Source organism: Alosa alosa, chromosome 14 (genome assembly GCF_017589495.1).
Source record: "Alosa alosa isolate M-15738 ecotype Scorff River chromosome 14, AALO_Geno_1.1, whole genome shotgun sequence".
NCBI classification, from domain to species: domain Eukaryota; kingdom Metazoa; phylum Chordata; class Actinopteri; order Clupeiformes; family Clupeidae; genus Alosa; species Alosa alosa.
The window spans coordinates 9,281,705-9,308,039 of NC_063202.1; the positions used below are offsets into that span (position 1 = coordinate 9,281,705).

A 26,335-nucleotide genomic window follows, 5' to 3' on the forward strand; every position below is an offset into this window, starting at 1 on the left:
CAAAATGGCCCGGTAACACCGATTATTTAAGAAAGCTTCTCTCAACCCTGCTCAAGTCGAGAACTACCGCCCTGTCTCACTACTGCCTTTCCTATCCAAAGGCATTGAACGAAAGCAGTCTCCAAACAGGTCTCTGACTTCCTTTCACAGAACAACCTTCTGGATCCAAATCAGTCTGGGTTCAAAAGCTGCCACTCTACCGAAACGGCTCTGCTGTCTGTAACAGAAGCCTTAAAGAAGCCAGGCGACCGCCGGTCATCAGTACTCATTCTGCTTGACTTATCGGTTGCCTTTTGACACGGTTAATCACCGTATCCTTCTCTCTATATACTCGCTGACATGGGAATCTCGGTTCTGCTCTCTCCTGGTTTGAATCCTACCTCACAGGACTTCGTTTAACGTATCATGGCTTGGTCAGCTATCCGCACCTCACCATCTAACCACAGGGGTCCCCAGGGCTCAGTGCTGGGCCCCTCCTCTTTGCTATCTACACCACCTCCTTGGGACAGATTATCCGTTCAAGACGGCTTCTCATACCACTGCTATGCAGACGACACACAGCTCTATCTGTCCTTTCCACCTGACGACCCCCCCTGGTTTCAGCACGGATCTCGGATTGCCTTTCAGACATAGCTACATGGATGAAGGCACACCACCTCCAGCTGAACCTCTCAAAGACTGAACTGCTGGTCATCCCAGCTAAACCTACCATACACCACGACATCAACATCAAATTTGACTCCCTGTCTGTTTCACCGACCAGGACTGCAAGAAATCTAGGAGTTGTTCTTGACAACCAACTAAACTTCTCAGATCATGTTGCCTCAGTCGCCCGGGCATGCCGCTTTTGCACTCTACAACATAACGGAAAATCAGGACTTACTTGACTCAAGATGCTACCCAACTTCTGGTTCAGGCAATAGTCATCTCAATTCGACTACTGCAATGCCCTCCTGACAGGTCTCCCAGCCTGCGCCCAGTGAAACCACTTCAGATGATCCAGAACGCGGGCGGCGGCCTGGTCTACAACCAACCCAAAAGGGCACATGTTACCCCGCTGCTCATCCAGCTACACTGGCTACCTATGGCGGCCCGCATCAAATTCAAGTCTCTAACGCTTGCCTACAAAGTAGTCTCCGGTTCTGCTCCCACCTACTTGAATGCCCTCATACAGACTTACACTACCTCCAGACCGCCTGCGGCTCCTCTGACTTTAACGACGCCTAGCTCTACCACCGTGCGCTCAAGCCAATCCAAACTTTTCTCATCTGTTGTTCCTCGTTGGTGGAACACACTGCCAGTTCCTACAAGGGCAGGGACATCCTTTTCCACTTTCAAAAAACTCCTGAAGACCCAGCTCTTTAGAGAACATCTACTCTCATAGCAACACTTACAACAAGTCTTACTGATCCTAGCACTCACCAGCCGTTTTAAACTGACAAGTAACTGTTAAAAACAGCACTCACCGACACACTTATTCTTACTGTACTCTAATGTTTTTTTAAACTGTCCTAAAATTGTGAGAATTGTTCTAAAAACTTACTGTTTACCATGTTGTTAGTCGCTTTGGTTAAAAAGCGTCAGCCAAATGTAATGTAATGTAATGTAATGTAATGTAATTTGCTAGTACTTGTCGGTGCCCTATCAAGGGTTTAAATTTTGTTTGTATATGTCGCTGATTGGGTCATAAACAGCCACAGCAATGAAGAGGATTGACTGAAGAGTTAGTTAGTATTTGTCGGTGCCTGCATCAAGAACTTGTAGTTTGTCTGGTTACATTGCAGATTGGATCATAAATGGCCAAAGCAATGAAGAGGAATGACCAAAGAATTTGTCGGTATTTGTTGGTGGAGAGCCCATCATGAGTGTGGAGGGGGATGGGTCTGGGACGCCAGTTACCACTGTTGAGCCTTCTGGAGGTGTTGCGGGCCTAATTCAATGAAACACCCATGAAGGAAGGGGCCTGCTTGATAATCCCAGTGAAATGCTCTTGAAAGCTATTCTTTTGGTGATGGTTTTTGCCTATAAAGGTTGATTTGTTAGTGATTGTGTATTTGACGGTAAATGGGCTTGGTTGTTGATTGGCCACTGTGTGAAATCCCCTACCTATAGCACTAGGAATTTAACATCCCTCCTGTGTAGATTTGAAATTAAATCCTGTGTTGTTTACTTTCTGGACTCTACAAAGTATCGTATCGTATAAGGTTCACATTTTATTAAAAATCCATTTTATGAAGTGGATGTAAGGAAACGTGACATTAAACTTCCACAGCCAGACAGCCCATTTTGTCTCAGATCTGTCATCTCAACAAACCATCATATCATGCTCACATTTATTGAAACTAGACGTTTTTGATTTGGATGTAAGAAAATACTACCTTGAATGATATTAATAATATATAAATATATGAAATGCTATATAAAGACAGTCCATTTTGTCCTCAGATCTTGTCTTGTCATCCTGTGATAAAAGAGTGTGTCAGCAGGGAGGGCGAGAGAGTGCTGCAAACGAGCTACCTCCCACTCAGCATGCACTGTGTGTGTGTGTGTGTGTGTGTGTGTGTGTGTGTGTGTGTGTGTGTGTGTGTGTGTGTGTCTCCTGCCCATCCACAGATAATGAAGGAGATGTGTCGTGCCCTGGGGAACGCGGCGGCCGACGATAGCAAGCTGTTGCTGCTGAGCGCCGTGGGCAGCATCTTCTGCAGCGGACTGGACCCCTCCTACCTCATCGGACGCCTGTCCACCGACCGCCGGAAAGAAAGCAGTCGGATCGCCGATGCTGTGCGGTAGGACTGGCCAGCACACACAACAGTCCATAACACTCTCTGCACCTGCAGAACCAGTGCCTTCATTTTTTTTCTCCAAGCAATTTGCCCATTTTAAAGCTTCTGAAATGTCAAAGCTATCACTGCTTTCTGGCTGTCAACTAAACAGATCAGTTAAAGGTGCAGCGCTTTTTCAAAGCCTCTTTGTCAGGTTGGAGAGGTTTAGGTTTGAAGATGTAACCAGAGTCGTAGAAAGTCTCTCTTTTACAGTGCCCTCTACAGGAAGGACAGAAGACACTTTACCCTGCCAAGGCGATAATGCTCTCATTGACCATGATTGAAACTGATTGAAATTGTGAAATTGACTAATTAAGTTGTGAAACAGACTGTTATTGGTATGGGTAGTAAAAACCTGTTGGCTGGGTGAAGCTCTGATTCTTCATATCACTATCCATATTAAAAAAAAATACATATACAAACCTTGGAGCTCAAAATGATATTCCACTTTGTCAATTTAAGTGTAATATTTACTGTGCTAGACTGCAGAGAATGCATACGTCACTTGTCATATTGACGGAATGCTTTGCTGAATTAGGCAAGTACACCAAAACAACAAAACATGGCTTTTCTCTAGAGAGAGCTTTTAGATACAGTTTAGTGTTTTAAATTTCCCAGCTAAAGGAAGCAGGGATTATTGTTTAAGACTTAAGACTTAAAACAGGTGTTTAAGACTTGGATTTTTGGTGAACGGGAGGAGAAATGCTCCGCGGATTTCTAGGAACAAATTTGTCTCGTACACATCACAGTTTTTAATGGTGTGAATACCTCTATTCATTGAGTTCTCTACCACACTTTGAAGTTTCCTTTTCTGAGCAGTTGAGGATGATGTTTTCTAAGTCCCTCTCGTTGGCTGAAAGGCTTGCATAAATCTCTTGTAGAAGTGCCTCAGTGTCACTGTTTTGCCAATATTCACCATTTCACACCTCTGCTGTGATTTCCAGTCATTTAAGGATGATAAGCGGTGGATTATTTTGGGATCTGTCAAGGTCATTGATGTAGATGTTATCACCGGCTTATTTAACAGAGCTGTCAGCTCACACGCCAACTGGCTAGACTCTCAGACGCAACTCAGACTCTCGTCTTGAATGGTATTTAAGCAGCAGCTGACAGAAGTTAGCCTCAGTCTCTATCAGGGCCCCAGCAGGAGATCTGCACTGAAATAGCTGGAGCAGGAGTCTGGTCAGAGCTGCGGGCGGTGGGGCTACGGCGGCGACGGCAGTAGCGGCGGCAGCGCCTGCTCCGCTGTGAGGGATAAAAAAAAAAAGAGGGATGTAATTTGTTGCAATCAGAGGTGACGTTTTGACTCATGCAAAGTGAAATACTGCAGCTGAGAAGGGCAGATAAAAATGAGTGAGTGATTCTGATAGAGAGAGAGGGAAAGAGAAATAGAGACAGAGCGCGCGAGCGAATCACAGAGAAAGAGAGAGAGTTAGAGAGAGAGAGAGAGAGAGAGAGAGAGAAAGAGAGAGAGAGGGGGAGAGAGAGACTGAAACTCTAAATTTGTCAGGAATTACACACTCTTGTCAGTATGCTTCTCCAGCAACTTTGTAAGCTTTTATCACACAGAAATGTGCTCATTTTGCCCACTGAACCCATTCTCACTTTCAGCCTTAATGTCTGATGCTGCTAGGTCTCTCAGAAGCCCTTAGTTTCCGCTGAACCGCTGTGTGGTGTGTAGGGACCGTAGCCCAACCTATAGTGTACACTACTGCTTCTCCTTGTCGTCTCTGTCTTTAGGGACTTTGTGAAGGCATTCATCCATTTTAAAAAACCTATTGTGGTGGCCATCAACGGTCCCGCCCTGGGCCTGGGGGCGTCCATCCTGCCACTGTGTGACATTGTGTGGGCCAGCGAGAGAGCCTGGTTCCAGACGCCCTGTGCCGCCCTCCGCCTCACCCCCTCCGGCTGCTCTTCCTACACCTTCCCCCAGATACTTGGGGTGGCTCTGGTGAGTGAGCGAGAGCTCAGGGTCTTGTCAGGAGAAAAAACACTAGCACTGTACTGTTACTTGTTTACACCTTGATTGGACTTGTCTCATGATTACAGTGATGCTTTCTACAATCTTTTATTATCATTATGCATTTATTGACATTTAAACATTCTGCCTTTTTTCCATTGCTAACATGAGCTACCACCGTATTCAACTGAAATGAAACCCTTCAAATGATTGTTTTAGATTTGAGGGAAGGCTCTGTGAATGTGAATGAGAATGTGCCTACATGCATTCTCCTCTGTGTCTCTGACCATGCTGCTCTCTCTCTCTCTCTCTCTCTCTCTCTCTCTCTCTCTCTCTCCCTCCCTCCCTCCCAGGCAAATGAGATGTTGTTCTGTGGGAGGAAGCTCACAGCACAGGAAGCCTGCAGTCGTGGGCTGGTCTCCCAGGTCTTCTGGCCCACCACATTCAACCAGGAAGTGATGCTGCGGGTGAAAGAAATGGCTGCCTGCAGTGCAGTGGTATGGCCCATTTATTACGTGAATGGTCAGAGTGTGTCCCAGAATGTGCTGTGTGGGTGTTTCCGAATATTGCTGCAGAAATGGTCAACTCTTTGAATCCGTTTTGTAATATGTCTGCCGTAAAATGGATTTATTTTTAACTTGTCCATGCCTCTGTTTAAGCATTATTGTGCTCCTTATTTTCTGTCAAAAATAGCAAGTGGAAGTATCAGAAGAGGAAACGGTCTGAAATGAACTCCAGTGTAGTGTTCATCCAAAACATCATATTTTACTGAAGCCACAAGTGGTCCATCCTCCAACTCACAAGGATTTGGTTCTTTCCTAATCCAGTGCAGACTGCGATAATGAAATGCGCCTCAGAACCTTGATTAGCTGAACAGAGGACGGATTGTCTGGGCCAAACTCATGAGGAGGAGGAGGATTTAGCAGCCCTGTCTTAAGCTCATATGTCTGCTTCAAGCTTTGTGACAGGTTTATGTCTAGGAAAGCACAAAAGCTCCCTCACGCTAACAGCACACAGTTCAGAGAATGCAAAGCTCAAACTGAGGGCTAGGTGTTCACTGATGCACACAGACACACAGAATCACACGCACGCATGTACACGCACACACAGACGCACACACACACACATGCACACACACACATGCACACACACACACACACACACACACACACACACACACACTCAAAGCCTCTCAGTGATTTGCATGCAGATCTGCATGTTGTAAATGTGTAGCCAAAGTTGCACAGCCTGGAAAATACAAACTAGTGTGAGGCATGTCATGCTGTAGAAGCAGAGCCATTTAGCTGGAGGGATTTGGTTTAAATGTGGAGAGGTGGAAATGATTATTGCGCTCAGTGCTTTTGAAACAGTCTGAGGCAAACCAACATGTCCAATAACTCAGAGCTTACAATAGCAGTGCAGTTACATACAAAAATAGCAAAAGCAGGTGGTGTTTCTCTGAAGTTTTACTATGGTGATAGACGTAAAGTCATCATCCTTACTGTTGGGTCTCAATGCTCTGTGTACCAAAGTACTAACTCTCTCCACTAATGTTCAATCTTAACACTAAAGGCAATGCTAATGCATGGGTTTTGACTTATTGACTAATTGTGTTTTCTAAAAAAAAGAAAGAACAATAAAAACAATGCAGGCATTCTTGAGTATTTTTAATTTTTCTGTTTCCTGAGGAGACAGTAAAACATATAATTATGACCATCACTAGCACTATTTAAAAACCTTTTTGGAAGTTTTATGGACTGTTATGAAAACACAATACCGTAATTTTACCAACTATTAGCCGCGGTTTATACAATGATTTTGCAAAATTTCTTCAGCTATGAGGTTAATACACAGGGGGCAGTTAATATGGTATTAATATGCTTTTGGGTTTTTTGAACTAGCATAAAACACTGTCCTGTTGTTTATAAATAATGCAGTTAATACACAGGAAATTACTGTAACTTAATTTTGAAAAATTGGTACTGGTTTCGCCATGTGAAGGGTCACATTAGCCCATGACATGTTCTGTGTGGTGCAGGTTCTAGAAGAGTCCAAATGCCTGGTGCGGAGCATCCTGCTGTCCGTTCTCGATGACGTCAATGAGAAGGAGTGTCAGATGCTGAAACAGCTGTGGTGCTCCACTAAGGGCCTGGAGGCACTCTTCAACTACCTGCAGAACAAGGGCTACGAGGCCTGAGCCAGCACCTGCACACCCGCATCGTCTGGAGACGGGAGCTGGAGAGCCGGCGCTGGCCAAGGCTTTGTGATCTTGAGAGAATGAGAGTGCGAGAGTGTGTGATTGACCGTAGACCTTCCCACTGCCCTGAGAACAAAACAAAGCCTGACCAGTCTTGATTGTTTTTTTTTTTTATTTCAGGCTTGGTCAAGGTCACAACAAAAGAGAGAAAGAGAGAGAGAGAGATGTGTTCTGACCTTTCACTGTTTCTAATGTGTACTGTGCAAGGTGTGGCTTGTTTTGGGTCTTTTGGGTTTTCTATGTGCTGTCGCCAGCGTTGTGCTTTTGCACCCCTATCGTTCCCAGAGCTTTAGTTTCAAGGAAGGTCCAGGATCGCTGAGCTAGCTGTGTGATCAGCCTGTGAGGAGATGAGGGGTCATGGTTTGGCCTCCATCTTTCTCTCAGTGGTAGGTCATTAAGTCATCCAAAGGTGGTAAGGCTGGAGTAATGATCTCAGAGCACTTCTAGAACCAAAAGGAAGCAGGCTCCATGTTTTAAATTGAAATGTCTTTTCTTTTGTTGATTGCCCATGGGTACGGCAGAAACTTTCTGAACTTATTCATGTATGAAGCCCTTTGTCATATTTATTTGTTATGCAAAACAGTTCAATGAAGTGTAAAACTGCTATGATAGCCATGTTAGTTGTGCTCCTCCTTGATTACTTGATTAGCAGTACAATATTTAAATTGTGGGTTTTCATCAGTCTTCAATTTTGTAATAATGATTTTTAATCTCTCCAGGTGTGTAAATGTACACATATTCTTATCATAAACCAAAGGTTGGCGACACAGATCACAGTTGCTTTTTGACTAGAATGCATTTCACCTTCACTGTGCGGATCGAAACTGTGTATGAACATAATTATAGTTTTCTAAAAGCTTCTAAAATGCACCGTCTTCGCAAAGGGAAGGGAATGTTGCAAACCATAAACACCACAATTTGTTTTTAGAACTTTCAGTATTTTTTCCCACAGACGCAACAAGCAACATGAACATTAATTATAACAGGAGGTAATTTTATTTATAATTTATTTTGAGCCGACTGTAGAATCCTGCTCAGCCACTTGGTTAGGGAGTTGTGACTTCAGAGGCTTTCGTATTATGAGATTAAATCCAAACAGTGTGTTGAAAACAATTGAATATTAACATTATTTCACAATGTTTGTGTGTGTAGCTTATAGTAAACAGTCAGGTCCATCTATATCTGTGCAATGCAGCTTCCTATGTATGTGTAGATATGCCCTTTGCACTAAAGGATCATTGAAAAGGCCATTACTAACAGATACAGCTCTGTATATAAAGGGTGAATAGAGACCTGAGACCGAAAACACATGCATTTCTTTCTTTTTGTAAAATGATTCAAGAGCTGAAGCTGAATCTCTCATGCATTCAGTCATTACTTACATGACATACACCATGTCTTCTGAAGGATGTGGTGATGAAATGTGTTGTGGAGTTTACTTTTAAAATGGTGCTCCTTGTGGTTCTTCCTATTCTATTCTGTCAAAGCTGTTCAAGCAGTGATGACAGCACTGTGTTTTGGCAGTGTGGAGAGTGCACATTTTAAGCACTGAAATATCCAAAGTGACAATAAACACCACATAAGATGGTTGTCAGAAGAGACATTTGAGCTCAGAGAAAAGCTTGAGGGGGTGGAGATTTTTATTATTTATTTATTGCCAGAAGATGCTTCCTGGAGAAAAGTGTGTATATTTGCTCTTAGTTTTAAAGTGTGTGGTTGAATTGAATCTTTGTGGTGTAAATATAAGAGAGGCAAAGGTCTAAATCATTGTGCATAGTTTGTATCCATATGTAAAATTAGGTCAAGTAACTATACGTTCACTGGTACATAAGATTGTGTATTTTTGTATAAAGAGAAACATAATGTCCTCTTCGTCCCAAAGTTATCAGATCGTGTCATCACACCTGTCATCAGTTAGGGTGTCCTTGTTGTGATGGTGGTTGTGCTGCAGAAGTAACTGTCTGCATGTCATGTCTTCAGGATATATGTGTATACATATATAAATATATTATATATTTGTTTATATACAATGGCAGATGTAGTTTTTTTGCGAGCATTTTTACAATATTGATACTGTTTATGGTATGAATCTGTACACATTTACAGTATAGTATAGGCTGTTATATCGTGTAATTATGCATGTAATATATTGTAGATAATTGTCACCGTCAAAACTTTATATTTCTGGTGTTTTTTGTATAGGCATAGTGAGCAATTGTAGAAATGTTGCACAGTTTATTTTTTTATTTATTTAAAGATTTTAACCAGTGATCCCTGTGGGGCAACAGTGCCATAATATTTAACTCTCCCTGAAGCACATTTGAGTTTCTTTTAGACTTATACATAACCCCAGAAAATGATTTCACGTGAATGTAAAAGCGTTAATAAGAGCTTGTGAACTATGTGTAATGTATTTTAACATATACAAATTTGGTTGTGATGCTGGACATACCTGTGTACAATCACTTTATCTTAGAGAGGATTAATGAGTGAACATGACATTGATTGGTAGTTTATGTCATTTACATACATTTAAAAAACAAAGAACATTGCCAAATCTGTCATCCATTTGTCTAACCCATGGATGATATGCAGTGTACAGTTTAAAATATGTGTAATCATTTGACATCCTGTAGCAATATGGAAAAAAAAATGAATTTGTCTGGCGAGTTATTTGAGATTACATCAGAAGTAACTTCTGATTTTGTCCTCTCAACCCTGAGTGTCATTAATGGAATCCTGGATAATATCAAACACCATTTCATACCATTGCACTAATGACTGATGTTGTATGAAATTGATGGATAACCTCAACAATGTCAACAAGAAATAAAGAAACATACGTTTTGATTGTACCTCTGCAAGACAGCACATACAAACGTTCAAAACTGACAAATAATTCCATCTATGTACTTGACTGGGGGGAAATCTTTATTCTTCTGTTGTTGATTTTAGTTGTTGTTTAATGTGTCAATCTTGTGTTGAAATATATCCTCTGTATTATTTAAAAACATAATTAATTTCTTGTATTGCATTTGGATAATTTATTGCATGCCAACTTTCTTATAATGCTTTTATGAATTTGTTAAATTCCCTTCAAGAATCTTTTGATGTCCCCCTGACAACGCCAGGGGAGAACAGTTCCTACACCACAATATAGTTCAGTTCAAATTTTCTGGGTGCCTTAGAAGTCGTTTCCTGTAGGATCTGTAGAACACTGTCTTCACATTAGTTTTGAGAGAGACGGTTGCAATGAAAGAATAAAAAGTTAACACGTATTTATGGTTTGTGTGTTGATTTTGTTCTCAATGGACATGTAGACACTTGTACACATGTCCAGATGTACTGTTTTGTAAATGCAACAATCGAAAATGACCTTTTTAGTAGTAATTGATGGGTCAGGAATTTGTCCTTTCTTTGCATTGGTGGCCTCATCTATGCTAGCTATTCAGGACAACACAGCAACAGACTTCATTTGTTCAAACACATAATAAACTACTATGTGCCATTTCTTTCCATTGTTGTTCAGCCTTTCCTCACCTTCCAGAAATGGCTAAGCCATAGAAATGGTCTGACCACTAGGAAATATGATGTACTGGTATTGCATATTGTTAAGCAGAGCAAAAACAACTATCATCTCTAAACATATCTGAACCACACAAAAGTCGATTGTTATTCAACATTGTCATTTTCTATTGCCAAATGACGCTGCTGTATTTTGTAAAGGGTCTACAAAAACACAATCTACTAAGAGTACTATTACTACTCTTAAGTGGAGTGGATGGTTAGTTGCACTTGTTAATGCTCTTGTTGCACCATCTGGTGTTAAGATTACTTTTTCAAACAGCTTGATTTCGCTCTGTGCTCACTCCATCGAGAGTAATTCAACATTATCACTAATTTACATATAATTGTGCAGACAAATTTGATAAGAATGTTCAGCTGGCAGCATTAGGCTGGAAATGCTAATTACAATTCTCCACCAAGTTCAGAATGGCACTTAGATTGGTGAAATTCCTCTTACTGTTAGGCCTATACGTTATGTGATACTTAATGTGATATGGCCCACAATGTAAAAGAATATTAAATGTACAATGTTTTACCATGTTAGCCCTTTGTAATCACCTGCTAATGATGCAAGTTTTTTGTGCATTATTAGCAGGTGATTACAAGGAGACTTAATGTTTGACAATACCTTTTCAGGAAGTATTAGAATAAACATATTTCTTTTTATCTATTATGCTTAGAGAGGAGTTCTCAGCGTGGACATTTCACAAGACCATAAACCAGAAAACAGATATCAACTGAGCACTTTCAGAAAGAGCATCTTCACAAATTTTCACAGGCTGGTGCCTCTCGGCCACAAAAAAAGTTTATTTTATTTTTTTAATGAACTGCCCAAAGTCATCACACTGCATCTCAAGTAGGATAAACATCCCCGATTGATAGTACACTGAGTCAACAACAGAATGTTCATTTAAAATAGCTTTAAATATGCATCCAGATATAGCTTAGGTCAAGTATAATCCTGGACAAGAGGGAACAGTGCCACATTCAACATGTCCTGTTGCTTCTGGCAAGCTCCATTGAGCAGGGAAACTGCAGGAAGGCTCTCTCTCCATCCAACACCAAAGCTCACATCATCAAACGCACACACACACACACACACACTCCCTCATATCTGTTTGTTAGTCCAGAAACCATGAGCTCAGTGAGCTATGTGAGTCTCTTCCTAACGGCCAGGTCATAGAGACCCTGCATGCAGCGGACATCACAGAGTGGATGGCCTCAGCTTTGGCTCTATGCCGGCCCACCCCTCCTCAATAGTCATTCTCCTTGGGTCCTGTCTTCAGCCTCTCCTGCATCTCAGCTGCATGAGCTTTACTTCGCTCCCTCCTGGCCTGGTACTGCAAACAGAATGAAGGGTGATGCTACCATTAGTGTTAAGAAACAAAGATTAAAAAATGTATGGTCTCTTGGCTGCCATCTGCATTAGGACTTCAGTCAGGACAGGAGTATGTCACTTACTGACAAAAATGAACATATAACTGACGTGTGTTTTTTGTGTGTGTGTGTGTGTGTGTGGGGGTCCATGTAACATTCCTACTTAAATGCACCACTGCTTGTTCCTCACCTCTTTTTTAAGACACTGGCGCATGGCACGATCCAAGTCATTACAAGTACCAAAGAAGCGTAGGACATTATGCTGGGGACATTAGAGGAAAAGAAGAGTTCAGTCAAAACATCAGTCATGACCAACACTCAAAATGTGTAAATGTGAAAAATACACATAAACCACTGTCTTGAATTGCTAGAGTATTCAGTGTTTCCCAGAAAATTTAATTCCATTTGTGGTGGTTGGTTTGCAGAATTAACTTGAATGCAACAGTTTTTAACAAATTAGCACAGCGTGGTTATGATGCTAACCAGATTTAAGCACAATTTAATACAACCTGGAAAATCATTGTGTGGTGGTCAATGTTGATATTGTGGTGGGCCACTACAAATAAGTCAATGTATGGGAAACACTGGTATTACCTCTTTGTGACACTGTTTGAGCTGTGTGATTAATTCATTGCACTCATCCGTGTGTAAGTGAGGAGACAGGTCTGGGTGCATCCTCAGTTAAGGTCTCACTTCTCTGCTGTGGGTTAAAACACATTAAACAAAAAAGGCAGGCTTCTTTGACTATAGTGAAAACACTATACACACACACACTAATTAATATATCAGAACTGAATTAAGACTTTATAAAGAGCACAAACAAAGTTACTGCAGCTCTTCCATTTCACCCATAATAAGGATACTAGAGCCTCCCCATCCCATTCCATCATCACCACTCATGTTGAAACTTTTCCCCCTCTGAAGCACTTACCTGCAAGAAAGAAAGGGAGGACTGTGTCAGCAGATCTGAGGTTCAATCACTCCACTGTTGTCATGCAATATCGTAAAGTTGTGAGGTCTGCAAGAACATGTACACAGTGCTAACGTTTACTCTCTGATCCTAGAACTACTGTCCAGATTGTATAGGCGACAAATCGCGGTACGTAGACTGTCAGTAACGTGCAGTAAATGTAGCCTAAAAAAACACTTTTACAACAGATAGATCCAGGTCCATGAAAATAACCATGGTTATCACTATATTTAAGCCTAAAATGTAGCCTGCCTATCGGTACAGGGCATGACATTGAACAAACCTTTTGAACTGAAATAACCACAAAGTAACAACCCGTACAGCTGATATATGCAACTACATATGCCACAGCTGTACAATAAGATTTGTTCTGTCTGACTGTCTGAAAACAAGTCACGTTAGATTATACTGTGTTATAACCACGTTAAGTCCACAGAGGACTCACTGCCATTTATTTCACCCTTGCATAACGGCATGGAAACCCGGAAGTAACTTACGCGTGCCAGACCGACTGCACATGCGCCAATCAATGACTGTTTACAGTACACATGTGATATAGTTTCTGGCTATGGTTTTATAAAATGGTTTTACAGAAGCGACAGCGAGATAGAAAGCGCTGGTTATGGATAGAATATGTTTTTATTTTACAAGCCTAATAGAATGGTCATTAATTAATGAAAAGGACTTTTCAATGCATAATTTATTCAGTATGCATAGGCAAATATATGTAAGTAGGCTAAATCAATTTCACGAATTTTAAAAATAACTGGAAACAAAACAAAACAAAACAAAAATGTATATTACTTCCAAACCAACAGGCGGCAGTAGAGACTTCATCATTTACTATTTTCAGGAAGAGGAAGTTTCGTCAAAAGCAAATCTGATTGCCGATTGGTTGTTTTGAGCGGTTGTTTGGCGGTTTGGTTGGGTTGGCGTTTTTCTGTGTTTGGGCTTATGATTGAACAACGTTGTATCTCCGTATTGTTTAACATTATGAATTAGTGTATTTTTGCATGTGTGTTTCACTAGTCCTAGCATGGGTGATGTAGCAAGGACCCTTTTACAGCGAACGTTACGTAAAATACCGACTGTAAAGTTAGAAGAAACGCTAAAAAAGTGGGCCCACCTTTCAAGAAGACAACAACAATCTGTGAACTACACCCAATCAAAATGGATATTACATGAAAACATTGTTTCTCTATGTGAGGTAAGGTTTAGATTTTTATTTTAGCAAGCAGGTGGCCTTGTTTTTTTTTGTTTTTTTAGACGAATGGTTTATCTCCCCGTAACAGCATTGAACCTCACACAGCAGCTGCTAGTTAAAGTATAGAGGACTTTGGTTAAGGTACCACTGGTAGTACCAGTGTATGTTTATCAATATTCTAGAGCTAACTTTCGCATCTAAGTTTAAGTAATGTAACGTTAACGTTAATGCTTTGACAAATGTTTCGTTGTTACCTCTGTTTACCCACCTTCCATAGAATACATTGTTTCCATAATTTTCATACATTTAAGCTTATCATATACTACCATTTAATGTGTCTGATAGGAAAATGGATTGACAACGAGGCATGTGAGCGAACTGGAGATGATCTGTAAGTGAATTATCAATGATTACCAATGCCATTAGTTTTTTAACACTACTGTTTTATTTTTTAAAAACTGCTACTGAGATGAATAGTCAGGACCATATTTTGGGATTCTGTAACCCTGTAGGCATTTTTGAGGAAAAGTTGTTATACAGCATTTTTAGATATTCAAATTCAAATTCAAATTCAAATTGTCCTTAATTCAAATCCACCATATAACATTTTTTTTAGGTCCCCAGTTTCTCAGAATTTTTGTTCAAAAATAGATGCCTTGCACTCAGGTGAGAAAAATACTGGTAGATAGGGTACATCTACTGGCGTTGCAGAATGTTTCGGTCTGCCTTGACAGTTTTTACCTTTCCAGTTTTTAGATCTGACTTCTTAACTTCAAACAAAGACGCAAACATTAAATACTTGTTCTTTTTAAGTTTGTCCCTGAACGAGACCCCCCCCCCCAGATGGCATCTCAACAACAAATGTATCTAATTGACTTTGACCTTTCTGTGGTGCTGCTCGCTTTCAATATCCTGCGTGGCCAAGTCTTTCAGTAGATTGAGCCTCATTTGCATATTTAAACATTACATTTCAGAAAACTTGTAATACAAAAAATACTTGTCTTAATGTAAGTGACAAACTGGGAAAGTTTTTTGGTGATCCATAAAGGTTTACATTTTCCCCTATCTACCAGTATTTTCTCGCCTGAGAGCAAGGCATCCATTTTTGAAGGAAAATTCTGAGAAACTTGTGACCTAAAAAAAATGTTATATGGTGGATTTGTATTTAGGACCCTTTGAACTGTCTAAAAATTCTGTATAACAGTTTTTCCTCAAAAATGCAATTTATGCTTCATCCAATGTGTACGTGTCAAGTTTGGACATTTGTGCATATTAGCGCATATTTCAGTAGATTAAGCCTCATTTGCATATTTAAACATTACATTTCAGAAAACTTGTAATACAAAAAATACTTGTCTTAATGTACGAGACAAACTGGGAAAGTTTTGTGGTGATCCATAAAGGTTTACATTTTTACCCTATCTACCAGTATTTTCTCGCCTGACAGCAAGGCATCTATTTTTGAAGGAAAATTCTGAGAAACTTGGGAAAGATTGTATATGGTGAATTTGTATTAAGGGCCCTTTGAACTATCTAAAAATGCTGTATAACAACTTTTCCTCAAAAATGCCTACTGTCTCTTTTCTGAGGCCTTTTTTCAATGTTTGGTCCAGACTAGAATGACACTGGGCTTATCTACTTTCTGATGAGACGGTTGTAACACCCACCAACGTTATAAATTCCCACCAACTTAATAAACCACAAACGTAATAAAAATCTGCAAGTTTTAAACCCACCAACGTAATAACCCAATAATTATTACGTTTGCAGGAAGTTATTACATTGGTGGGAGGTTAAAAGAGTTATTGTAATAACTTCCCACCAGTGTAATAAATCACTGATTTATGGTGAGAAGTTCTTATGTTGGTGGGTGTTACAGACGGTGAAGCGTTCCTCTCAGGTGAATTTTCAAGTCATGATAATTAATTCTTTAACGTTAGCATTCATTTATCAAAACAGATTGTATGGAAAATCCAAACCTAGGCACTTGGAGGGCCTGTCATCTTACAGATGCTGACGGTATGGCAAACTATTGTTTTACCACAAAGATACAGCAACCAAAAGTCAAAGAGTCTTTCTGCATTAGTCATTTTCTGTGGCTCGCTTGATGTGTTGTTTAATCTGTATTCATGACATTACTTTTTAAGTCTCACTAATAATCTCAAATCTTGTTTGTACACGTGTTGGTTTTTAGCATGAGTGTTTTTAATCTCACATAGCCAGATCTCCTTTTTCATACTGACACTTTTAGAAGATGCCACATCTGTAGAGCTGCTTAGTTTTAAGGAGCAGTTCAAGTCCCACTTAGCGGAGCTGATCAGAAATGTAAGTAATACATTTTGCGTTGACCACATAAACAAATGTGATGAATTCCTGATGCTGCTGGCAGTCCTCATAATTTTTGATTGTTCCAATGCTTTTCTTCCTCTAGGTCTCAATCAAAATAAAGAAGCATGATAATGGGTCTGTTTGGATACGCATCGCCTGGGGAGACAACTTCAGCAAACCTAATCACTTCAAGCCTACATATGTGGTGCATGATCTTCAAACCCCATATGTTTTCATCTCTAATTTGAAATCAAAGCACAAGCCACTGTTGTACCAGGTAGTTTACCATACATTGTATTCTGTGCTACTGTACAGCATAATCATTGCAACAAACTATCCTGTATTCTTTACTATAATACATTTAGGGCTGGTTTCCCCATACATGGATCAAGCCTAGTCTTAGATGAACACAAAACTTCAGTGAAACTAGGCTTGATTAATATATGGGACATTGGCCCTTAAGGTGCTGGGGTGGTTTCCTCCATTTAGCATTTAAATGTATGATTTAAGTGTGTAAAATTTACTCAGATAAATAATCAATCAATAATCTTACAAATGTTTTTGATCTTAATAGTGACCTATGTCTGGGACTGAGAATTGGCTTAACACCTTATGTGATTCTGTTTACAACTGTTAACTTAATTGTCTAATTGGCTCAGTTGTGTTATCACTTTGTCGCTACACATGCATACTACATGACATGTATTATGCATATGATAATCTTGTTGGTCTAAATCCTGGCTGATCCAGTATGATTCACTCACAGGATGCTACATATTTCTAAATTTAAAACTTAACATATTATATGTTTTGCAACCGTAGGGCCTGGTTCTGGCCACCAAACATGGGTCCATTAAAGATGCACATCTGAGCGGACGAAGCCTTCATGCAGTCAGGGACCTACTGATGGGCCACTACCAGCAGGTAATATGAGCTTGATATTATGGGGTTCATGTGTATGTTTGCATTCAACAGATTGTTCTTGACTGTGTAATTGGCACTTAATGTAAATAGTACTTTGTACTTTACTCTCTTATTTAAATACTACTGGGCTGTTGTTTTCCCAGCTGTGGGATCAATAAAGTCTTATCTTATCTTATCTTATCTTTGCTGTAATGATGAATGTGTATTTAAACAGATCTAGTAATGTCATAATAATGCATTTTGTTTGTCTGTTTTTATAGTCATTTCCAACAAATCACCTAAGGCCTCTTCAGGAGAGAAACCCTCCTATAACACGTATGTATGGAACTGTGTCAATAGTAGAAGCCTTTTAGAAGGGAAACACTTTGCAGCATAATAATTTATACTTTTCTGTTGTAGTGAAATACTGAAGTGATTGTATTTTGATATTATTGTCTTTCCTTAATTTAATATCATCATGTTGCTATCTTTCCTGTATTGCGTTGGTATTAAAATACTAAAATTAGTTTTTAGTCTTAATAATACTAGTTTTTAGTCTTAATAATATAACTATCTCTCCTGACTTGCTTTGGTATGTTTTATGTCTTCCATTTTTTTTTAGATCCCAATATTGAAAAGGAGCACAAAGAGCATGCTGAGAAAAGACTGCAGGTAGCCTATGAAGCATTTGGTGAGGGAGACATTCCTAAACTGGAGACTGCCACATACACGGTACTTAATCCACTATGTGTTTTCTCCCTTTCTACATCCACATTTATGCAACAGACTATTATGACATGTTGATTATTATTGACAGTTGCTTAGGTGAGCAGTAGATTTAATTTGTATTTCTTCTTTGATTTCCAGTTGGAGACCAGGTTCAGAGGGGGTGGAGGCATGGATACCCTTTCTGATGGCGAGAAACCCTTCAGAACAGTTGTTCAGTTTGCCAGCACCAGCCTCCTAGAATCTTTACGTCACTGTGTATCGTCAGGTAATGCCATCTCTTACACTGACTGTCCGGTCTAACAGAGCATTTACTGTATGATAACTGGTCCAGTGAGAGTATCAGACTGATCATAACCCCATCGTCTGTAGAGATTGGATTAGCTACATCTCTATGAACTTTAGAGACCATCTGCACACATAAATATGAGCTGACATCGTAGCAGGAATCATAATCAGAGTTTTTTCCCAAATCATCAGGTACTCACACTTACCAAAACAAGACAATGGAAATATCAAATGATTTGTGTCTTATGTCATGCTGTCAAACAGTTTCACTGTATAAATGCATTACTGTATCATATTAGTACCGGATCTTACATCACAAACAAATATGCCTGTAGTACTCCTGTCATCCCACAAGAGGGCCCGTGACAAAGAAGTGGGCATTAGTACTTCATTTCTTGTACAAGAGAAATGCAGAAAGTCCTATATTGTTACGGAGAGGAGTACTATGAAGTGGGGTTACTAGCTTATCCAGGTAATGAATGAAAGCTGATCTCTAAAAGAACACGCCACCAAGCATCTATAATTTTAAAGGTGAGGTGGTGTTTTGAGATCAGCTGTAACTCCTGAAGATACCTGGGTAAACCAGTAGACTTGTTTCGTAGTATAGCCCTCTGATCTACGACTGTTGACCAGAGCTTTTGTTTTGTTGTTGTACAGGTATTGCCGAAGCTCCTGTATCCCCACTGTTATCATCCATCACTCAGAAAGGTCGGAATTACTTTGTAATCACAGACAAAGCAGACAAAGGACACAACGCCACCACCCAGAACTCTAGAGCAAAGGTCTAAGAGCAGGAAGTTAGTGTTTGTGAGACGTGCTTGTCTGAGTAGATTTGCACCAAACGTATTCATCGGAATCATATCTGTTTCCAGTGGATAATCTACTAGCAGCTAGTGTTTTAACTATATAATATTAATATTGTTGGTTGGTTTGACTGATGTGTTCGTCCAGTGGAGAAAGCATGTCCTGTTTTTTTTACTAGGTATTAAATTCAGAAATGTATGTTTATGTTTATATCTGTTTGTGTATCTGTATCTGAATAAAGATTCTAAACAAATTATCTGGTGAGTTGTGCATTATATTAAGAGTACGCACCATATGCGGATAGACTATATGTAGTAACCAGAGATCATAATAAGCAAAAATATCTAGAACTATGAATTTTAAGATCAATTTATTTATGAGGAGCGACGCGCGTGGTAGAGTTTAGGGGGCGTAGCTGGTTGCTAAGAAAGGTCCCCCTCCCGGAAGTTTACGTGAACGCATATATGGTACTCCTGCTTCCCTACGCCTTCTCTGATCCAGGGCGGTCTCTTCTCAGAGGAAACATGGCTGCCTCTGCATCGGAGAAGCCACAACGCAATATTGCAGATAACGGAGATGTGGTCGAGGAGGTACCTTCACAGTCGAAAGAAATGATAAAACCTGATATAGCAGAGCTAACCAAAGAGGTGCGGACCAATATCCTATGTACTGTTGCAGGATGTGGAAAGATCCTTCCAAATACCCCGGCTCTGAACATGCACCTTGTTAAGTCCCACAGAGTCAAGGTAAGTGTATTAACGACAGCGATGACTGGCTAACTAATGTTATATATTTAACATAAACACTTGTCAAATCCAAAAGCACACTAGATTGCTGTGAAAGTCTACCAAATGAGTGCTTTTGTTTAGAGAGTTTCTAGCTTGATCGCATTCGACAACGTTAACGCTTAGTGAAAGAACAAACCAGTTGTTGCGATTGAAACTGCGCACGTCTTTAGAAAATAGTTGGTTGTAAACCAGTTTTGGTAGTTAAAGCTGATATTGTCAATGAGTTTTCATCTTTGCCTAAAGTGTATGCTCTCTTTCAGACCGCTGCGGTAGGAGCGTCATTCAAACGTCATTATTCGTTAGCTATTTAGCTAGCATGCTAGCATGATCAATATCAAAGAAAGTTCAGCTCTCCTTTGACAGTGTATTCCTTCAGGGTATATGGTCTCAGAATTTCTTTTTGTCGGTACAATGGGGAAAGGTACCCTAGGACCTATCCATCCCACCACCTTGGCGTGCTCTGTGGGCCCTACACTTGTCCACTGGGAAACCACCGTCACGATGTGCATTGATTGTTTTGTTGTTGTCCTATGTTATGATGGTGCATTCATTTCTTTGTCAAATGTAGATCTACTAGTTCTGCGATAAAATTAAGCAAAAAGCCCCAAGAGGTCCTGACTGACAAAGGGAAACAACGTTGGATTGATTTACACGTCTCATAGCCTTTGCCCTTGGTGATGAAGTATTATGAACTCGTTCTGATCTCATTAAATTGCTGAGATCGCAACACCAATTAAAATGCATGTTCAGAGAAAGAGTATATGCCCAGATCTGGTTTTGTAGATCCCAAATGCTCACTTGTCCTCGCACTTGAAATTGCAGTTGACCATGTACAGTAGACTAAAATGTGCTTAAAATTGCCCTCTAATTTCAATCTTTAGAAGCTAATTGGTTATGTTTTTGTCATATGTTGACTTAGGGTCATTTAAGATTTTCCAGGTTGGTTATAGGCTGTATGATTGTGGGATGTTTAGAACTGATGTTCTGAGTAACACATGATCAGTAAGCAGCAGTACGCGTGGCAGGCAGTGGCGCACTCTCATCCAGCTCTCCTCATGCATTATTTATTTGTCCACGCAGAAAAAAAGTGTATGATTTCAGGTGCACGTTACAGTTCTGTGACTGCAGGCAGAGAGCAGCTAGACAGCTGTGAGTAAAGGAAATTTGGGGTGTGGTGGTAGCAGGTCGAGGCTAATGGGCCCTGGGCTAAAAATATTATTTCAGCGTTTAGTTGACTTTCAACATTGCAAGCTGAAAAGCCTTCCCTCCATTTACTGTGCGCCACTCGGGGCTGTCCAGACTACCCTCCTTCTAGTGTTGAAAAACAAAACAGCCCAGCCGGCCCTGCTGAAGTGTCTCCAGGGCTGGCAGACAAATTAATGCTGTGTAGCATGGCACTGTGGGACAGGACCATGGTGTTTGGTCAGATGCCGGCTGAATGTTAACCTATGGCTGCTTCTTGCTGTTTCTCTATTTGCTGCAGTAAACTGCTCAGTTCTCTCATTGATATTGGCCCTTTTCATTTGAATGCAGAACAGTCTAATAATAATAATAAAAAAGCAAGAACATAGAATAGCCTAATAATAATAATTAAAAAAACACACACACTGCATTTTTACTGATTACTAGCATTATTAGCACAATTTAATTTAAAGCATGACGTAAGGCAGAGACGGCATGGGCTGGATCAAAAGCAGTGCAGGCTAGAGTATAGTTTGCTGTTGAGATAATGCAGTATCTCCCACGAGGAATGTCTTTCTCTGTGTATGTGCTGTACGGTTATGTAAGCAATCATGCTGCACATTGATTCTGTGCACTGACCTGGCATCTGCCAAGTTTTCCAGTGCAGTAGAACATTTATTGCTCTAGCTTTTCAGACATCACAGGGTGTTGTCAAGGGATTTATGTACCTCATTTTAATTAGAATACTATCGTCTGCTATGCAAGTCTTATATCATTGTCCACTTGCATAGACCCTCATAAAAATTAATTGGTTACTGATAGTCTGTTTGTTAATTCATTTGCCATTTGGAACGTTATTTTGGACAGCAATTGTTGTTTTCATAGGGATTGTCAGGTGTGTTGAACTGGTGAAAGAGTAATTTAGTTGAGAATGTAGTGTCAGTTTTGTAATGGTTGTTGTAGTGGTTGTTAAGATATGTCTTGATGTTGGCCCCAGCTGTGGCGCAACTGGCTGGGACACCTGCACCGTACGCTGGTGACCCGGGTTCGATTCCTGCCCTGTGGTCCTCTCTGGATCCAACCCCTGCTCTCTCTCCCATTTGCTTCCTGTCACTCTCCACTGTCCTATCATTAAAGGCATAAAAAGCCCCCAAAAAGATACTTATACTTAAAAATATGCTTAAAAATATACTAAAAAAGAAAAGATGTCATGATGTTATGATATGTCACAAGTCTTTCTTTTCATTATTAGGATGGCATTGTCAACCCCACTGTTCGAAAGGACATGAAAGGCCCACAAAAACTCTATTGCTGTCCAATAGAGGGGTGTCCAAGAGGACCAAATCGACCCTTCTCACAGTTCTCCTTAGTCAAACAGGTAAAGTTATTCTAATCTTCGCATTGTCATCGCTTTAACTTTCTGGGCAGCCGTGGCCTACTGGTTAGCGCTTCAGACTTGTAACCAGAGGGTTGCCGGTTCGAACCGCAACCAGTAGGACCGGCTGAAGTGCCCTTGAGCAAGGCAACTAACCCCTCACTGCTCCCCGAGCGCCGCTGTAGCAGGCAGCTCACTGCGTTGGGATTAGTGTGTGCTTCACCTCACTGTGTGTTCACTGTGTGCTGAGTGTGTTTCACTAATTCACAGATTGGGATAAATGCAGAAACCAAATTTCCCTCACGGGATCAAAAGAGTATACTTATACTGTCAACATAACTGCACATTAAAGCCGATTGATGTGTCTCTGATGCTGTCCAGAAAGCAAAAGGAAGTGTTTGAACTTCAGGAGACTTTCTATATTTGGTGCTAAACTGAGATTACGGAAGCAGTTTCTAGGATAAATCAATGTCACTCACAAAAAGAGACAATGAATAGCTGATGTTTTCCAAAACGTCTTTCAGGATTAATAAAGTAACAATGTATCTATCTATAGTTTGTCTATGATCTGTTTGAAAATGGTTAAATTTAGCACCATGTGTAAATCATGGAAAATTGCTGTCAGTACATTTCACAATGTACATGAACTGTGCCATTCAACATGCTAATATGTGCTCATATGTGCACACCAGCATTTCATGAAGATGCACACTGAGAAGAAACATAAGTGTGTCAAGTGTAGCAACAGCTACAGCACAGAGTGGGACCTCAGAAGACATGCAGAGGATTGTGGGAGAACGTACAGCTGTACGTGTGGCTGCCCTTATGCTAGCCGTGCTGCTCTCCTGTCTCACACCTACAGAACTGGTCATGAGATTCCAGATGAACACCGGTACTTTTTTCACATTGCACATAAGCAGGTCACATCGCAATCCAGCTGGACAGTTTGCTAAATAGTCTCTCTTTCTCTCTTTCTTTCTTTCTTTCTTTCTTTCTTTTTCTTTTTCTTTTCTCTCTCTCTCTCTCTCTCTCTCTCGTTTCCCAAAGGTACCCGCCGGTGAAGAAAAGAAAAATGGAGCGCATGATCTGCAGCGCAGTGAAAGTCCGACCCACGGAGCAGACGTTTCCGATGCCTGGATCCGAAAAGGAGCTTTCAGAGGGAGCCATCCCTACTGAAGGAGCATGCCAAACCCACGACACGGCAAAACAGAATCCCAACCCTTCAAAAAGCATGCAGAAGCTTCTCCTGCCAAAGCCTAAAGTGGCCCTGGTCAACGTGCCCGTGATGCATCTGGCCCACCTTCCCGTCCTTCTCCCATCAGGTGATAGCAGTGCCTTGAGGTCCGTCATCCTGGCTCTGGACACGCAAGGCTCTCTGAGCACGTACCATCTTATCCCCCAGTCCTATGGAGCGGTCGTGCCGACACTAAACACCAAGAATTTTACCTTTAAAGACACTGTGCCATACTCCAGGCCTGGCTCTGGTGTTGTCAGTACTGGTGTCCAGGTATGCATGGACAGTGCAGTGTCCCCTGGGGACCTGGGTCTAGGGCTGGCACTCCGAGGTAAGAGCACCTCCACAGACATCCAGACAGACATTTCATACCTCAAAAAGGGACCCTCAGTGGACGGGGCTTTGGTGAGCTCCATGGGAGAGTCCTCGGTCTCCTCCTGCTCGCAAACAGACATTAGCGTGAGCGCTCAGGTCTTGTTGCCGGTCAGTGTGCAGACCCAGACATTTCCTGCACGGGCCAAAACCACTTCGTCCATCGCCGCGCAAACAGAAACCCACAATCCGCTTTCTTTTCAACCCTTTAACATCACCAGGGAGACTCAGACTAATTGTGTTGGTGGCACCCAAGAGGAAAAGGTTCTGATGAACCAGTCTGTGATGTGCTCTGGCCTCTTTGATTCTGATTCGCCCAGTGTCTCCACGCAAACGGTCTTGACGGACATTCCATTCCGCACTGGCAGTGTCCACGACCACCTCAGCTCATCAGCTTCTGTGCTCTACAGTGACAAAACCGAAGGACCCATGTGTTTTGAAGCCCAAACAGATAATCTTAACCAGAGCTCTGTGGCAGACAACCAAACTCAGACCATGACACTTTTGAACGACCTGGAGAATATCCTGTCCGATGGCATGGGAGAAGGGGCCCTGGAGAATGACCAGACACTGTCAGTGTCGGCAGTGGGCTGTGGACCAGGACTGGAACACGTGCAAGAGAACAGCACGGGCATCGACTTTGACTTGGAGGAGTTCTTAAGTGCTGCACACATTCAGACACAGACTGAGGAGAGTGATCTGGGAGGCCTAAGCTCAGAGACACAACTGGAGCTGCTCGACATTGAGACACAAACCGACTTCCTGCTCCTGGACAAACTCAGTGGAGGTGACATGGCCAGGACCCAGTCGAACGACTTGGAGATGGAGATGTTTGACACTCAGACGCAGACAGACCTGAACTTCATTCTCAACCCAAGTGGTCACATGCCACTTGGAAACATTCTGAGGCAGTCCAGCTTTAATATAAGCACAGAGTCTTCGGACAACGAGACACAGACGGACATCCGTCCGCCCACGTTACCCTTGCCCTGCACATCTGATGGACAGGTGCGGCTTAGCAGCGCAGAGACCCAAACGGTAACAAGCTCCTTCGACAGCTTGGGCCACCTGTTCCTGACGAGCAACGAGACCCAGACGGTCGTGGACGACTTCATGTCAGCGGACCTGGCCTGGAACATGGAGTCTCATTTCAGCTCGGTAGAAACACAAACCTGCGAAGAGCTGTTCTCTCTGTTTCAACACTCGGAGAAGCCCAACAGCTGAAGGCCCTGCTCCCTTGCTGCGGCTGGAATTCAGATCACACAGAAAGCATCTCTTGGCCTCTGAAATCTACCTTTCGGAGGGAGGCTGAAGGCTCAGAGAATGGGTGTTCAGACAGACACTCCTCAATAAGCCTATAGAAGCCCCCTGCCAATGTGTTCACTCACTAAAATGTCATTCCAAATGTGTGAGGTGGTGAGTAAATGAAAACATTGAAGAAAATGTACTGGCAGCACTTTCAGTTCTCCACATGCCTCTGTGATATGCACAGCAACAAAACATAAATACTAAAGTACAGATTTGTATACGGTCATCTCCACAGTCTGAACATGTTTAAATTCAACACTGTATGAAAGATTCTCTTTCATTAGGCTTCATTTTGACCTGTTCTAAATGAATGTCAAAGTAAATGTACTTGTGAAAACTCTTTAAAAAGGTTGGAAGGTAATACCAGTCAATACAGTGAAGGGTGACTAAACTGACTAAACACTAACAGTAATCACATAAAAAGATATTGAAATGTACATCTGTCAGTCCACATGGACTGTTGCTCTGTCAGTAGACCCTTATGAAGCTACATCACCTGTGAGAAAACTGCCCATAGACCTAACTGGAACGATCCTGTGATGCTCAGAAGAAGTCAGATACCACTATGGGCCAAAAAGATATTTCTTAACCAATATATTGCTTTTTACATGTGTGCGCTTGCTGTAGGTGTAAAAGAAACCTTTATGACCTGTGATGTAAATTGTGAGTCTACAATTTGTTAGATAGAACAGAAGTCTGTCACTGTGAAGATATGGTTGCTGTGCTCCTTTAGCAGGAATCATGCACACATTTATTCTTGCTGACTGTTAATAATACACTTAGTCATCATCATGAGGCAACTTTCCTTTATTTCAAAGTAATGCTGTTTACATGTATTCGGTTCATCATTAAGCTTACCTAGATACTTCG

General features: G+C 41.2%; 4 protein-coding genes across 6 annotated transcripts in view; 3 read left to right on the plus strand and 1 right to left on the minus strand.

The window, feature by feature from the left end:
• Positions 1–10,317, plus strand: part of LOC125307327 (chromodomain Y-like protein 2) — a 46,566-nt gene extending 36,249 nt beyond the window's left edge. Inside the window, exons 4-7 of the mRNA XM_048263247.1 lie at positions 2,614–2,786; positions 4,563–4,773; positions 5,136–5,279; positions 6,821–10,317. Of these exons, the coding sequence (XP_048119204.1) occupies positions 2,614–2,786; positions 4,563–4,773; positions 5,136–5,279; positions 6,821–6,979 (687 nt within the window). The 3' untranslated portion in view covers positions 6,980–10,317. The remainder of the gene's footprint in view (positions 1–2,613; positions 2,787–4,562; positions 4,774–5,135; positions 5,280–6,820) is intronic.
• Positions 10,318–11,375: 1,058 nt separating this feature from the next.
• cmc2 (C-x(9)-C motif containing 2) lies at positions 11,376–13,425 on the minus strand. 3 transcript variants are annotated; one of them, XM_048263249.1, is made up of 5 exons: positions 13,237–13,425; positions 12,915–13,001; positions 12,578–12,680; positions 12,174–12,245; positions 11,376–11,946 (listed from the first exon to the last, which is right to left on the minus strand). In XM_048263249.1, the coding sequence occupies exons 3-5, from the start codon at positions 12,656–12,658 to the stop codon at positions 11,860–11,862; spliced, it is 240 nt and encodes a 79-aa protein (XP_048119206.1). In that variant the 5' UTR covers positions 12,659–12,680; positions 12,915–13,001; positions 13,237–13,425; the 3' UTR covers positions 11,376–11,859. The 3 variants fall into 3 exon arrangements, with proteins under 3 accessions (XP_048119206.1, XP_048119205.1, XP_048119207.1); XM_048263248.1 differs by having other exon boundaries at positions 12,578–12,683; XM_048263250.1 differs by lacking the exon at positions 12,915–13,001 and having other exon boundaries at positions 12,578–12,683.
• Positions 13,426–13,652: 227 nt separating this feature from the next.
• cenpn (centromere protein N) lies at positions 13,653–19,459 on the plus strand. The gene is made up of 10 exons (XM_048263251.1): positions 13,653–14,160; positions 14,503–14,548; positions 16,117–16,176; positions 16,409–16,482; positions 16,589–16,762; positions 17,308–17,409; positions 17,670–17,724; positions 18,011–18,120; positions 18,256–18,382; positions 19,060–19,459. Exons 1-10 carry the CDS (start codon positions 13,990–13,992, stop codon positions 19,188–19,190), a joined length of 1,050 nt encoding a protein of 349 aa, XP_048119208.1. The 5' UTR covers positions 13,653–13,989; the 3' UTR covers positions 19,191–19,459.
• Positions 19,460–19,666: 207 nt separating this feature from the next.
• atmin (ATM interactor) lies at positions 19,667–26,257 on the plus strand. Its single transcript, XM_048263252.1, has 4 exons — positions 19,667–19,952; positions 22,429–22,554; positions 23,244–23,443; positions 23,599–26,257. Exons 1-4 carry the CDS (start codon positions 19,671–19,673, stop codon positions 25,379–25,381), a joined length of 2,391 nt encoding a protein of 796 aa, XP_048119209.1. The 5' UTR covers positions 19,667–19,670; the 3' UTR covers positions 25,382–26,257.
• Positions 26,258–26,335: the final 78 nt, after the last annotated feature.